We start from the raw sequence: 16,533 nt of genomic DNA, 5'->3' as shown, positions 1-16,533 counted from the left end.
TCCTGAGCACAGCACGTTGTGTTTACGGTATGTAAACGCATGAACAACAAAGCAAAGCTAAACAAAATGCCCCGCCAACAGCTGATGGCATTGGCAATGGCAAAGACAGTGCAATCTCAATGTGCATTGAAAAGGGGATGCGGTGCAAAGCAGCAAAGCAGCAAAGAAGAGAAAATACAATCGAATCCGTTTGATTCCAATGCGTAGGGTATGTTCAGATGAATTATCAGATATAGAAACCATATTTAAAAAATAATATAAAATTGCAAATTTATTTAAAAATGTATAAAATTATTTGCAGCTTGTCACATATGGTATTCTGAAATAGAAAATAAATAAATAGAAAAGTAAACAATTCAAACAAAAAGGGAGGAAGTTTACATAGTAATATATGTAAAGATAAATTTTGTTTTGAGGCTTACAATATAACAAAATAATTAGTTTTTGTATTCGCAAACACTATTATCAAGTAACTTAAATTATAATATTTTATCTATGGTCTATACATTCGCCAAGTTTATAGGCATATATTTATTTTCAATATCTTAATTACTAGATTACTTTAAGTTCTTTTCATTCGTTTCGTTTGTCATAATGTTGGTTAACAAACTAATTACATGGAACGAAGGGTAAATGGTAGTCGATCATTTGAATATTGTCTATTGTATGTGTGCTCTTGCTCTTCTGTTCTTCATGGCCGATATTCGAATACCTGAAGAGCAATATCATCAGCGGCGAACAGTCACACGACGGCGCTCGCGCAGCAGACGACCACGAAAAGGAAGCACACAAGATAAACGGGGTGCAGTCGGTACATGGCCCAGGCGCAGTCGAAGGACTAACGGTAAACAGTGAATGTGTGCTGCATCGAAATGGATAAAATTAAAATAGATTCAAGCATTCCAAATTTAAAGACGTTTAAGAGTTCAAGTGCGCTGCTCGGTATTGTAAATAGTTTGTCTATTAAAATCAATAAAACAATTACAATCAAATTGCGTGCGATAGAGTGCATTGTTTAATATATGTCCATACATATTTACATACGCATTTGCTTGCACATACATATGTATATATGTATGTATGTATGTATGCATGCTGATAAGCTAACAATTAAATAATTGACGACAATTGAAGTGCAGCGGCGGCATCATGCAAAATTTCTCACAGGCGAGCGGAAAGTTTTGTTCAATATTCAATTCGATTTGATTTGTGTCGCCTAGCGGCGCATATAAAAATAGCAATTAACAAATTTATGCAACCCACTGTGGCAACTGTTCCAACACATACATACATCTGACCGTATGTATGTGTATATATGTGTTTGAATGTATTTTGCAAACTATTTAGGCGTGCAAGAGTGCTTTTTAAAAATAAACAAAACACATAAGTAAACCATAGACACATGCACACCCACACACAAACACACACACACACACACATATAAACAAATGTATATACATATATATCTGTACCTAAATATACTTTTCAAAATGTTGTTGCTAATTGATCTACAGCCAAATGTTTGTTATTTTCTTAGGCAGCTCACTTGTCTTGCCTTTGACATTCAAATTATTTTTTGTTGGATTTCACTTCTTGTATATTAACTCGTTGTCAGGGCACATTTCACATTTACGACTCCTCTGCTGGCGCCCGCATTTTAGTATTTTATTATTCTGCGCTGGTACGCGGCATCATTAAAACGGGGACAGAGCAAGCAACAGCTGAGTATAAAAAAACAACAACAACAACAACAACCACAACGAACTTTTTATAGAACTCGCAAAGGAATAGTTAACGTTTTTTATAATTCTGCGCGTTTTTAGTGAAAAGAGTTTTAAAGAGTTAAAACAGTGTCAATAGAACATACATAGTTAAAATCTTTAACAATAATAGCATACAGTGAGGCATTTTTTTATAAAACATGTGTTTCCATACTTTATATACCTGAGTATGGAATATATCCATATATAAATGCATATATTTCGAATCGTTTGTTCAACTAATAGGATCGTGAAGAATTTGTATCTCATATGTGCATTTATTAGATCATTTCCTAAGCTTCATTATTTTTACCATATGTAAGACAATTTGTTATAAATATTTACCATATGCAAATTTTCACCATATGTCTTTAGGAATATTTAAAATTCAGAGGGCAAGCTTTGGGAAATTATAAAATATTCTCTCTCGATTTTGATTTGTTCTTACAATTTATTTATTTTGCAACTAGGTTTAATTATTAAAAGTGATCTATCCGAATATATGTAAAAGCAAGGCCCAAGACTATACCACCAAAAATTAGGTTTTATTTTAAATTTTCGGTGGACGTCGAAGGCATCTAAAAAAATATATTCTGGACCTTTGTACAACTAAATTGGGTCTCGGTAGCTCAGAGATATACTTAAGAGGAATCAAAACAGAACATATCCAATTTTAATGAAACCACAATTTGTATAATGGACTTGAACTCTCTAATAACAAGCAGAGAAAATAGCTATAAAATAAATATATTTCGAAATTAAAAAAAATCGTATATTTTACGCTAACATTTTCAAGAAAATTCTTTTTTAATAGGGATTTCTTAAAATGAATAAAATGTTTGATGTAGACTTAAATTATATTTTTATTACACATTTTGCCTAAGCCCAAAACAGTCAGATTTAATTTATGTGAAATTTATATACTATATATAAATAATAAAGTTAAGTCTCATGCACTGAATTTAAAAAGAATCTGTTTAAAATTGGTAGGTTTATACTCAAATTACGAGTGTATTCATAATCATTCTAGCTTGCTTTACTTAAGACTGTTGTCTTCGTTGAGGCATTGGTTTTTTTTACCTTATCCAATTGAAATTGATAATTATAAATGATAGACACTTATGATTGAGTATGTGTCTCATCAGGTGCTCGTTGTAAATATGACTGTACTTCTAGGTAAACCACATTCAATTTCAGTATCAATTAATTATTGCCGAAGTGCATTGTTAAAAAGAAATGTTATTTGTTGTTGTTGTTGTTGTTGTTTATTAACCAGTTGGTAGCCAGCATATGATAATGATAATTGTTGGCTGAGTTCTTGGAACTTATCTGCTATGCACAACCATAACCAACGATGCCTGGCTAGAGACACCTAATAACGTGTTTTGCCCATGTTTCTGACTGGTTTCTGAGAGAGTAGATAAATGGCATTTGATTAGCTGAACTTTACACGCCTTGCTGCCAGTAAAAAAAACTGATCTGTGGCAACAGGTTTCCTTTCAGACTTTACCATACAAACAATAATTGCGAAGATGAAAAATACACAAAAACATTTTCGAGGACTAGCCATTTATCTAAATACTTTTCAGCTCAACAACCATTTCGAAAAAAAGAAAAAAAAAACAATAAACAACCATCAACAAAAATCTTTTGCACATAAATAAATTTAGCAAAAAATACTTTTGTCACGTTTTCGAAACGAAAACAAGAACAAACGTTATGTGCGTTCTGCTGCCGTTCGCTTGTGCCGCATAATGATAATAAGTATATTTATATACATTACCCATCGTTTATAGTACACTATTGAGCATTAAAAGTATATTTTTAAATTTTGAGAGTCGATGTTGCCAAGCGTTTAAGTGGCCCGCGGCCAACATTGCTGCCAAGCCTTATAGTTTCTTTTTGTTTTTTTTCGCGCCACACTTCTCGATTGAGGGTCAGTGTTAGTAGCTTTAATGGTGGCCTGCACCATATATGCCTGGTCATAGCTGGCTAGAACCCTAGTCCCCCCCGCTTCACTCAACAGTTGCTCAACGTGTTTGCCTGGCGCTTATCATTGCGCAATCTCGACGTGTGCCGACAGCGACAAAAACGACGACGACAACGACGACTGGCACTCTGTCTGGGTATGGGTATGCTGCTGTGTCTGGGCATGGCTATGGGCCTGGGGCCTGGGGCCTGGGGGCTGACTGGCCAGCTGTTTTGACTGTTTTGACTGGGCTGCTAGCTGAGCGATGTCGTCGTCATTCCCGTCATCGTTTGCATTCAGACTATCAGCTGTTTTTGCTTTATTTTTTGCGGTAGTCGCTCTGTTTCCATTTGTTTACAGCGTGGGATTCATTTTGAGTCTGCTTTGACGGTTTTTTGGGCTAAATCCAAACTTGAGCGGCTCACCTGCCCTGAGTTGAGTAATTGACAACAATGCTGGAACTCGGCAAAATCAATCGATCGACATTTCTCTTTTAATGCGAATTTGAATTTGTTAGCTGGTTGATCGTTTCGGTTTCTATTTCAGTTAATTTTTTTATTTTGTTTTTGCCACATTTTGCCGGCCACACCCGGCGCATATCAATTTGTTTGCGTCACGGTTTCATGGCTCCATGGAATATTCCCAACATTTATGCTGGCACAACATAATCAAACATGAGATCATTTGCATACGCGTGCCCGACGCCTCTCGACTTTCGGCCGCAGCTCAATTGATTTATTTTGATATCGGCGCTCTCCTTCAGTTCGCTTATATAATATTTCTATATGATTGTGTTTTCTAGTTTTCTGTTTCTTTCGCAGAATTAAATGACTTGTGTGTTTTGCTGATGTGCATGGATTGCGACATCTGAATATTAAGTGTATTCTGTTTTGTTGGATTTTAATAACAATAGTTCATTTAATATATAAATAACAGTTTAACGAAAAAGTGGAGTAATACTATTAACGAGGCGCTCGCAATTTTATAGATTTAATTTACTTTACTGTGAATCAAGCTGCGTAGTAAAGGGTATCAAAACAAATCAATTATAGGTATTTGCATTTGGACTCTGATATTTTACACTAATAGCACATTAAACTGCACGCTATTTAAACAAATAAATAATACGTTTAATAAATTCATTTAAATTAAATAAAAAATACTTTGGAATAACCAAAGGATAAGTGTGATTAAATCATTTCAATAATCCAAAAATAATCCAAAACTAATTTCTGCTTTTTAAATGCATGTCAAGTAGAGTTTTATGAGCTGTTAGCCCTTGTCTCTTTGAAGTACATTTTTGTAAGAGTCCAAGGTATGCAAATCTATGATTTCTATTTCAAGAACAACTTATAGCAGCACGTTTATCACATCGTATTGCAGGTCGATGTTTGTTATTTTTTTTTTATATTTTTAATTGAAGGGCGCACTTGAGAGTACTTCAGCATTAGCGTGGTTGAGTCGAGCACCTCATGAAAATCATATATATAAGCATATGTATATAATAATTACTTGATATGCTGGAAATGTCGAGTTGCGTTTCTGGCTTATGTCTTTCAGTCTTGGTTAACATCGGTTGCAATTAAATACATTTTCGTTTTGAGTTGGCCTTTACCGCATATGAGAAGCCATTTTCTGGCCATTATCACCGCATACTATGCAAGCTCTCTCTCTCTCTCTCACTCCCTCTCATTTACTTTGTGTGGCGCTCTCAGAGTAGCATATGTATGGCTAAGCAGCGTCCGGTAATTGGTTACAACCGGAGCTAACCAGTCTGGTTCAGTGTTGACTTGTCTGGGCACAGTTCTCAGCGAGCTTTATCAATTCGCTTGGCTCTGGCCGGGCCAGAAACTACGCTGTAAGCACGCCCAGAGACATCTTATCAGCTGCATCTATTGTAGCTTTCCTAGTCAACTAATTATGTGTTAGTCTGTGCCCTTAGATTGTCGCTTTACGTTATTGATTTACTAATCCGAACTGCTTTCGCTACTACAATATCTTATCTCTTCCCAACTCAGACAATTATTAGGCACTGTGTTCTTTAGTCTAAGAACATGATTCAGTCAACTTATCATCTAGAATTCGTTTGTTTTTCTTAATTGTCTTATATATGTATATCATATATCTCATGTGTTTTGATGAGATCACAATGTTTTATGCGGTGCATAGAAATTCTTTGTGGATTTAAGACTAATTGGTTGCGAGCAAAATAATATCATAAAAATACTCTACAAAAATAAACTTAAATAGTTGGTCAATCATTTCAATAGTAAATGTGTATTTACAAATCAAATAATTATTTTCAGTGTAATTGGGAAAACCATCACTACAAGATAAGCAACTTCAGCTGTATTCTCTCTTTTCTGTAAATATTTCGGGTTTGGCTTCTAGGGCGATCCTTAGACAATTTAAAGTCTTAGAATTTATTGATATAATCTCTATAATTCATCAAAAAAACTCTATATTTGTCTTTACCAATAAATATTCCCGGATGGATTTTCTTTCAATTCTCAGACCCGTATCGCTTCACGCTCATAAAAATCCCAATAGTGTAAAGACTTTTTTCATATTTTCAATTGTTTCATATGTAAGCTGCATTACAAGGGACCCCACATCTGCCACTTTTCATTAAAGCGAATCTAACTTTTATTGTCGTTTTATTAATGTGTCAAAAAAGCACTTTAATTGACGCCAAGTGTTCTGTATTTCTGCTGAAGCTGAAACATATGTACGCTCAAAAATTCAAATGTTTAAATGAAATTAGACAGCAACAAACAGATACAAACATTTGCCATTAAAAACAATTAAATATTAATAGAATGGAAATTAAATACTTGAGGATATTGGGAGAATTTGTTACACGTCCATCTCATTTTTCTGAGGTTCTCGCTAAAGAGGCGCTTTGTTTGACGGATATATTATTCCACAATGCAGCGAGCGTGTTGGAGACACAATGACGCCATATCAATAGGAGAACTCACACATGCCGACACAGACAGGCTTCTTAGAACTCGTGGATATAGACGCAGAGAGGGCTGCTATATGATAATGCATATGTGTGGGTATATGTGTGTGTACTCTTGAGCGCTAAATGAAAAGCGTGCAGTGCTGCTGCCATTGATTTGTTGGTCCCGCAGAAAGCGTAGGTACATGTTTCTATGAGTAGTTTATATATACCAAGCAGTTGTAAGAAGTACTTCTCTCTGTCTCTCCCTCGCTCTCTCTTTCTCTCTTACAAAATGTATAAATATGGGCAATTTAAAGAAACTGGCACGCAACGCATTTAAAACCGAAGGCATTCGTTGAACTTGAAGTCAAAGCGAATTCAATTGTCACGCGAGCAGCAGCAGAATCAGATGCAGATGCAGATTCAGATGCAGATCGAACATCAGACTGCAGCAAGTGAATGCGAGAGCATTTGACTTTATGTTGTTCGTGTGTGTCAATTCAGGAGCATCGAATAGGGATATTCCTAATCGCCCGACTCGTAAAAAACATACGCGATTATTACTTTGCGCATAAGAGGTAAACCTGCATAAAAATTGGACTGATTTCTGCGCAAAACATCGTAAACATTTCATAATTAGTAAGTTAAATTTGAGCATCTAATTTTGACTTTAATCAAATATTTCGCAAGCATGTGTGAAATGTGGCTGTCGCACCTCCAAAAAAACCGCATCGCATAGAGTTTAAATTTATATGGTTCAGTTTTTGGGATTTTTCGCTATAGGAAATGTACAAATGCTTCATATAAAAATAAATATTGCAATAATTGCCTTTGTGAGCTTTTGTTGATTGTCAGCTTTTGTTGTTGTCTTGCAGCGACACGGATAAACATATGTCAGAAACTTGACTTGAGTCTGAAATGACCTGACCTTAAGAACAATATTTTGCTATAATTTGTCTAATATTTGTTGATGTTGCTTAGCTCAATATTTGCTTGAATCAAAATCAAGCATGTAAATAAAAGCATAATATAGTTAGTTCACACGTGCCTTTTATTTGGCACAAAGTTATTTTCGCTTTTATCGTCGTACTTTTTACACCATCAAATCATTTTCAGGCAATTTTATTTGTCCAAGTTGGCACATTAATAATATTTTTGGACATTTTTTTTTCGATTTTTCTTATCGACAACTAGGTGCTAAAGTTAGCATTGGCAACTGTGAAACCAGATGTGTCAATTGCTATTGTAGTTTCTTTATTCGGGGGCCCAGCAAGTAGTCTTCCTATGGCGCTTAGTCACAGCTGGCAATGCGCAAAACTTACGCATGCACATATAAAAAATCACGATAAATTATATCATAATCAGCTTAAGTTTATCTAAAAATGTATTTGAACGTTGCAACAAATGCGTGATAAGTTTCTATAGTCATCAGCACTTGCAGGTCTCGTGTTGTTAGTTGGGCTCAGTATTTGTTTGGACATTTGATATAAGAGTTTCGAATGTGCCTCGCGGGCATTTCTTGACTCTACGCTGACTGTAACATGTAGAGTGCTCGCTTTGTTCTTTGTCGAGTTGCCAACGGAAGACGAACAAAGAAAAGCACAATATGTAAATATTTGGCACTACTCCCTGCAGCTGTCCTGCCTTACCCACTCGGTACACTTAACCTACAGCACATGTGAAGTTCGTCTGTACGGCGTAAATGCGATAAGATCTGTTGTATTCGATATCACGCACACTTTTCACACTCCCCAATAGTTTTAAACACTAAATCCATTAGCACTTCAACATCTTTTCAACTACTTAAGTTCCTATGCTGCGGTGTTGTATTGTGTTATCTAATCGCATTTTGTTGTTGTTTTGCCTAAAAACATTTATTAATCTATAATTCCACAATTAAAACATTGCCCATGGGCTTTGATTTCGGCTCTCTACTGATAGCGCTGGCAACGGCAAATATTTGCTTTGAATGGCAACAGTCGAGGCTGCAGACTCGCGACCATATGAAGGGTTCCAGCCGAAATGCCAGTGGATTGTAAATTGCGTAATTTAAATAGAGCTGAAACGTTTGATATTAACATGTTCTTTTCGTATAATGAGTCTTCAGCTTATCGGAGGAGTTTGTGATAATGACACAAATGTGGGCATTAAAATCATAAAAGTTTGTATTTGTTTTCTGCAATAAAACTAGTGCTTGCGTTGTCTAAATAAGCATTACCTGAAGATTACAATTTTCTAAGGGTTCTTAATTTGATATTAGAAGAAATTACCCGGTGTCACCCGGGTCAACAAATAATCCAGCGTACGATTTTGGAAATCGCCCGCAAATGTGGAAAATTGGCGGAAAAATGTTGCATGCTACTTTTTGGCTTCTAAATCATTTTTGTGAAAGTAACATAATAATATTAACAGAAATAGGTTCGTTATATAAACCGATCAGAGAGATCGATTTGCTGTAAATTGGCGAAAAATGTTGATTCCAACTTTTGGTTCTTAGTACGATGGGCTTCAAACTTATATTTAAATATATGTATATGTAAAAAATAACTATAGGCATTGAGTTAATATAGCAAAGTCGATTTCCCTTAGAACGGGCAAAGCTAGGAAAAAGTAGCTAGTAAATAATACTAATAAAATATATAAGATATTGAATAAGTAAAAGCCTACAAAAGCTTAACTTAAGGGGAATATTATCTGTATTTTTTTTACAGCCATATGTTTTAGTTTTGTACCGACAATTTATGTATATTAGTTTTTATACCGACATTCTCAAATTGAAGAAAGTTTTTCTTATTTCATAAATAATACATAATATCATCATAATACATACCAATATTTTCTAAAAGCCATAAAATGTTATACTAAATATATATTTTAATAATTTGTTCATAGAAAACTAAATTTCTTTTAGATCATACATTTTCCTTGTTCATTTAAATCACAAAATATTTATTCCAGCCGACTGTACTTTTTATTTAGTTGGTAGTGTTATGTTTAAAGCCTTTCTATTATCGGAAACCTTAAATTATCTCAGTGTAGCAGTCAATATTTATTACAATTTTATAACAGCTTTTATTAATAATAAGTATAAAATATTGGCAAATTCTAAATGAAGTACACAGCTGTGATATTATGGTTGGCACGGGAAAACAATAAATTAAAAACTGTAATCAATAGAAAGCTGCTCCTGAAAAACAAAAGCGCATACGTTAAATAATCAAATTTGAGCAGTCATAAATGAATATATGTATATCAAAAATTAGCAAGCGATTCCTTAATGCATGAATCAGTTGAATGCTGGCGCCTCAAGTAATTCCCCCACTGTGATATACAAATCTATAAAATTAACTTTCAATGCAATATAGCTTTATATATACATATGTCTCTTCAACAACTGAACAGCCCATTGAAAGTAGAAGGCAACATTGTGGTTAAAGCATTGCTAAATCTATCTAATTGTGCTTAAATATAATCCGGAGTAGTGTGTACATAAGTTTAGCACAACTAATTAGCGGGGCAATTTCTTAGAGTTAGTGGTACCTGCGTGTCCGCATCACAAGGCCCAAATGAGCATGTAAATCAAATGAAATCGTATCGAATCCATCGAGCGCGTATACGCCGTGTGGCCGCTCGTAAAAGTCAAAAGCCCGATTTGACTCTGACTTTCATGCGCTGCTCGATTTTGGCGGCGTCTGACCTGTTTTCGGCCCCCCGCCAACGCCAAAGCCAACGCCAACGGGCCAAAACTTGTTCGATCCACCGTTTGGAGTACAGCCCCCGAAATTCGTATATGATTTGGATCAAAACTCTGTCCCTGGCTCGCCTGTTGATTTGATTTTATTGGACTTGGCGTCGCTGCCCCGACTGCCCCGACTGCTGCGTCGGCGTCGACGGCAGCGCTCAGCCGAACAGCTGTTTGGCGTTTTTAATAAACAAACTGCGGCGTTGGTCGAGTCAGTACACAAAAGACACTTCGTGGATACACATCGCTAAAGATACTCGTGCGGCACGTTACAAGTGCGCGCTAAACGGGCCGTTCGCCAGAACACAGACCCAAAACATCAGCTGCCGTAAACCAAAACCAAAACAGAAACTCAGTTTATTTCGAAAGTTTACAAACACTTTGTGCGCTTCCAAGGAATATAAGTACTAACAAAAGTAGAAAATTGAAATTCTACTTATTAGCCGTCGCGTTTGTGAATGCTCGAGCCGTTGAACTTTTTGATATATGCATGCATAAAAAATAGGAAATATATATTTCTATACTAATTGCGGCTGTCGCGAAATAGAATTTGCTTCTGAAAACAACAAATAATATTTGTTTGTGCCTGTTTGGAAAATTGTGTATAAATTTCTCGCATATACGCATTTATTCTACGTTTTGTTGTTTCTCTTCGTAAACAAATTTGTTTCTTGTTTTCATGTGTGTATAGATTAAAACATCTTGAGAATTTCTACATATTCAAATCTGCAAATCAGGTAATTTAACGATTTTGGCTTGGAATAAGCAAATAAAAATATACATCATGTGTGTAACTAAGCTAATTTGTTTTTTTTTTTAAAAATGTGAACTCCACTTGAATTTTTTATGCAAATAATCATCTACGTTTCACTTTTCGCCTTTTAGGACCTTGAACAATTTTTGAGCTGTGCTTAATCTTTGTACGAGTTTTCTTAAATAAAAAAAGTACAGCACTTCAGGCAGATTTTTGCAATCGCCTTAAACTGAAACCAGTTGTCAAAATGTAAAATATTCAAAGTTGATGCGTGGAATAAAATTGAAATATGTAGACATATATACAAAGCATATTGCATATGTTACCTTAGCATTCCAGATCGAGTTAAGCTCAATTCAACTCAACTCAATGCAAAACGAGAGTACTCTGATGAATTATTGTAATTTATGTTATTCAAGCGTTCAGCAACAAGGTGAAATGAAGTCGACAACAGAAACACGTGCTTCGACTCAATTAGAAGTTGATTACTTCGGACAACTTGACAACCATTGACGAGATTCCAATTATTGCTAGCAATGCTCTAATCAACGGGGCTGTAAGTTAGTCAGCCATCGGCATTTAGCAGTTGCCAGCCAGCAGCTGCTGCCAGTTAGTCAGCTTCCCCTAAACAATAAAGTTGTATCTAAACGATTGCTAATATGTGAACACTGTGTTACTGATAGGCGCAATAGCTCACTCCATAGTTCCCAGGCCGCGATAGTGGCCCGATAACAAAAATCTGGATTCTTACTCAGTGGTTGCCATATGTAGCCCCATTTAAGCTGTGAACTGAGCATTAGCATATTATGTTCGTCTATTATATGATGAATGATAAATCTTTGAAATGGCCTGACTGATTCTAGAAATATTCCATTTATATAATCTGTTAAGCTTAACTAGTTGAAGTGTTAAAATAATATGTTTCTTATTCATTATAATTTAGTTACAACTGTCGCTCAGAATGTCTGTCACAAGCAAAAAACTCGTTTTGACACAATTTCAACAATTGTTACTGTATATATTATTTATTATTTATTGTAGAAAGAGTAAGATAATTATATATAGGTAAGCTGAAAGTTCAATCAAAACAAAAATTTACGGCGACAAACAAATTTTTTGCACTTGTTTTGAGAAAGTCGATCGACTTTTTTCAATCAACTTTCTCTTCAACTAAATATTTGCATTTTTAATTAAAAATTAAAAATGACCGGCTGTTGATTTATGCCGAAAAATAAGAAATAAATTGGTTTCCTAAGAATAATATGCTTAAAATGTATTTAATTAAATTTGAAATGCTTTAGATATGTATATATTGTTTGTGTCATATCGCTTGCTAATTAAATCTGAATTTATTTACGTATGCAGCGAAAGCTTGCCTGTACAAATAATGGAACATGTTCCAAGCTCTTGCTCTATAATCTTACCAATGAACATGTTTTTTTTTTGTATTTACAGACAAAACAAATGTAAACCAAATGCATAGATATTTATTTTTTGGATAACAAAACATAACACACAACACACAAAACCAACACAACAGACACACACATATGTACATAAATACACATAACAAATTGTGATACACTACATTAAAAGTCCAACGACCAGCAACAGCACGTGGAGTCGTCAGGCAACAACAAGTAGAACAACAACAAACCCATTCGAGTACAAAACCATCTAATACATCAAATACAGCCACTCAGTAGAGGCCAGAATGGATTTCGACCAAATTCTTGCCAAATGTGGCGACTTCAATCGCTATCAGTTCATGATACTCGCACTCTTTGGCTTCATTAATATTATCGTATCAATGGTGCGTATTCAAAGTCTATATATATATATTATGATATACCTTATAATTATAATTATCGTATTATTCACTGCAGCATTACTTCACACAAACTGTGATTAGCTTCGTGCCGGATCATTGGTGCTATCACGAAAAGCTAGTTAACATGACGTATAAGGAGATAGCTGACATCTATTCCAAATTCGAGAGTCCCTCGTGCACGCGTCTAGCGGACATCAATGGTGGAAATGTGACTGTCAGCTCTGAGCAGTGCGAAAAATGGATTTATAACTATGACTTTGGCTATAGAAGCATGAACACCGAGGTGAGTTGATCTGAATACTGATCTGATAACTGAATCTATTTTAAAATCAAAATTAAAATTAAAAATTTCATTAGTTGGTTAACTTAGTTATCATAAACATATTAAATAGCTTATTGCTTACTGAATACACCATGTACTTATTTAAATTACATAGATTTCTTAATTTTTACATTCAGCAGTCAGGAACTCACCTTTCGTTTATTATAAAGCACTGCAAGTTATATTTATGTTAAAATTATAAAAAATCTAGAAAACTATAGAATTTAAAAATAATACTTCATAATTTATCCGGCGATTCTCACAGCCAACAAAGAAACCGGAACTCCACTACTCAAAATATCTTTCTCTTCCTTTAAGTATCTGCGTAAATTCTTGATCTTCATAACTTTGCGGATCGATCAGTGGCCGATATATACAACATTTAAGTGGATAAAACCATATCGACTGTCTAAATCAAATTGATTTGATTTGATATTTTACAAAATTATAAAGTTTAGTTAATTCCAAAATTGAAATTGTTTCACCCTAGTCGAATGAGAATGAATTTGAACCTTATTTGTTGAGGTAATATATTTGTTTGTGCCACGTGTACATTTTTGACAACCAATCATTAGTATATTCTATAAATATAATTCTGGATTATTTTAGAGATGAGTACAGGGTACAGTCGAGAAGTCTTGACGATTGATTTGATTAATTCTATTGATTTTCCGACTAACTTCAGTATGTAGAATTCAAATTTTCATTATGCCGGTCGGTGGTTATATTGAGATGTGAAAGTTATCGTTATTGTCTGTAAGGGTATTCAATATTCTCTTATATTTTAAACCTTTTACAAATTTAACCTTTTCTTTTTGTTATTTTGTTGCCAATCAATCAACAGCTGAACTGGGTCTGTGACTCGGCGTATAAGGCGCGCATCGGGCAATCGCTTTTCTTTATTGGATCCGTTGTGGGTACACTATTCTACGGCCTGCTGTCTGATAAAATTGGACGTGTGCCAGCCTTGATATTGTCGAACTTCTGTGGCTTTGCTGGCGATTTTTCAACCATCTTTACTAAGAGCGTGGCAACATTTACGCTCTGCCGTTTCATATCGGGCCTGGCGGCCGATACAAACTTTTATCTCATGTATATTATAGGTAAATACATCCCGTATATTGCCTACATCAAGTTATGCCTAACGTTTGTTTCCATAGTTCTCGAATACATACGCCCCAGCATGCGCACATTGGGCCTCAATATGGCTGTGGGTCTGTTCTATTGCCTGGGCCTGGTGTTTACGCCCTGGCTGGCAGTCTTGGCCGGGCACTGGCAGATCTACTTGGCCTGCACATCACTGCCCATATTGCTGGTGGTGCTCTATTATTTTGTGGTGCAGGAGAGCGCACAATGGCTGGTGACGCGCAATGATATCGATGGGGCCATCATCCGGCTCAAGCGCGTAGCCAGATTCAATGGCTGCCACGTGACGCAGGCGGACTTCGATGAGTTCAGGCGCCATTGTCAAATAACCCGCGAGATGCAAGGCGGCGATGACAAGAAGCATGCGACGCTGTTGGACATGTTCAGGACGCCACGCATGCGCAAGAACACGCTGATTCTCTTCTTCAAGTCGTAAGTCTTAACGATCCTAACAAGCCGACACATTGCTTATACGCAGCGTATTGCAGAATGGTGATTACACTGTGCTACGATGCCGTGTCGCGTAATGTGGAAGGAATGGGCATCTCGCCGTTCATAATGTTCTCGCTGAGCGCCCTGGCTGTCCTCCCCTCAAGTATTTTACTGGTGCTCCTCCAGGATCGCATTGGACGCAAGGGCATGGCATCGGGCTCGCTGCTAGTTGGCGGTTTGTTCACGGCTGCCGCTGGCATTGCCATTGCCTATCAGCAGCATAATCACAATGCCATTTTGTTGGCCTGCCTGACGATTGCAGCGCGCTTCGGCGTGGCCATTTCGTACGAATCGGGCTCGCAGTATGCCACAGAACTGATACCCACGTGTGTGCGCGGCCAGGGCGTGGCTGCGGTACATGTGGCCGGCTTCGCGGCCTCCTTCCTGGCGCCCTATATCCTTTGGCTGGGCACCTTCTTCAAGGCAGCACCCTCCATTATATTGGGCGTGCTTTTCTTTGCTGGCTCCTTTGTATGCCTGCTTCTGCCAGAGACGCTGAACCGGTAAGTGTGCGAATTTTGTGTATAGCTAACAACCTGTTCAACTTTGATTATTGTTGGCCCGACAGGAGTCTACCTACCACAATCGAGGAGGGTGAGGTCTTTGGTAAGGGCGAACGTATGTTCGACTTCCCCTGCCTGCAGCATCACGGCGACGACGACTCGGACTCTGAGTTGGAGAAGTACAAACGCAAGCATTCGCTCATTGATGCCAAGCAGCAAATGGAGTCCGGTCAGTATACCAAGCGCAAGCAGTCTCTGATCGATGCCGATCGCGAGGAGCAGAGCCTCAAGGATGCCAAGCATTGAGCCAATCTGTAATGCTAATGACTAGTTCGTAGTTTAGTTAAACAATTTTGTATAGGCCCCTTAGTAAGCACATTAAAAGTACTAAAACTTATCAAACCAGCAAACAACTAAAACAATAGCCCCAAGTAAACAGCTCTATGACATTAAATCTGGAATCAAATTATAGCTTCTTCAACGAATCCAGCAGCAGCTGTTATCCCTTTAAATTATAAATAATAAAGAAAATAGGAAGGAAAAGCTGTTTAAATACCTCAAGCAACAATTCAAAAATTAAACGTAAAGTTACGATATGTGTGCTCAGCATCTGGACATCTTTTTCGATACATATTCTTTCTATGCGTGCACGCTTACACTCTATGCATATATATTATGAATTATATGAACATATATGTAATATCTTAGGCTTGTATACCTATGTAGACCTTTAAGTAACAATATACAATATAAATATATATATATATACAATATATGTAACTCATAACTTAATTCAATAACTAGCCTTTGAAAATATTTTCCAAATGTGTGTAAAATATCAAAACTGGAATCGGAATCGTATAGTTAACATTTAAGCGGCACAATTTCACTTAACTGAATAAATTAAATACTTATGTACATTTGTATGTAATAGTTTTTCTAAGTGTATTACTATTTAGAAAAAGTTGATTTTGATTTGTTGCAATTGCAAATGCAAAACTGCTGATACTTACAAATATAGAAAAAATTTAAAAATAATACAATTATCATATGTATAAAAATTTAAT

At 36.1% G+C, this 16,533-nt stretch overlaps 1 protein-coding gene across 2 annotated transcripts; it reads left to right on the top strand.

The window, feature by feature from the left end:
* The first annotated feature begins 713 nt into the window (after nucleotides 1-713).
* LOC135437278 (organic cation transporter protein) lies at nucleotides 714-16,532 on the top strand. 2 transcript variants are annotated; one of them, XM_064695190.1, is made up of 7 exons: nucleotides 714-844; nucleotides 12,628-12,985; nucleotides 13,059-13,286; nucleotides 14,170-14,428; nucleotides 14,486-14,903; nucleotides 14,960-15,466; nucleotides 15,532-16,532. In XM_064695190.1, exons 2-7 carry the CDS (start codon nucleotides 12,887-12,889, stop codon nucleotides 15,770-15,772), a joined length of 1,752 nt encoding a protein of 583 aa, XP_064551260.1. In that variant the 5' UTR covers nucleotides 714-844; nucleotides 12,628-12,886; the 3' UTR covers nucleotides 15,773-16,532. The 2 variants fall into 2 exon arrangements, with proteins under 2 accessions (XP_064551260.1, XP_064551261.1); XM_064695191.1 differs by lacking the exon at nucleotides 714-844 and adding an exon at nucleotides 11,025-11,155.
* Nucleotide 16,533: the final 1 nt, after the last annotated feature.

Source organism: Drosophila montana, unplaced genomic scaffold (genome assembly GCF_035044405.1).
Source record: "Drosophila montana isolate Dmon_TW-CO22-7 unplaced genomic scaffold, ASM3504440v1 contig_3733_1, whole genome shotgun sequence".
Lineage (NCBI taxonomy): Eukaryota > Metazoa > Arthropoda > Insecta > Diptera > Drosophilidae > Drosophila > Drosophila montana.
Note: the sequence above shows the minus strand (reverse complement) of the source record. Positions and strands in the feature narration are given on the sequence as shown.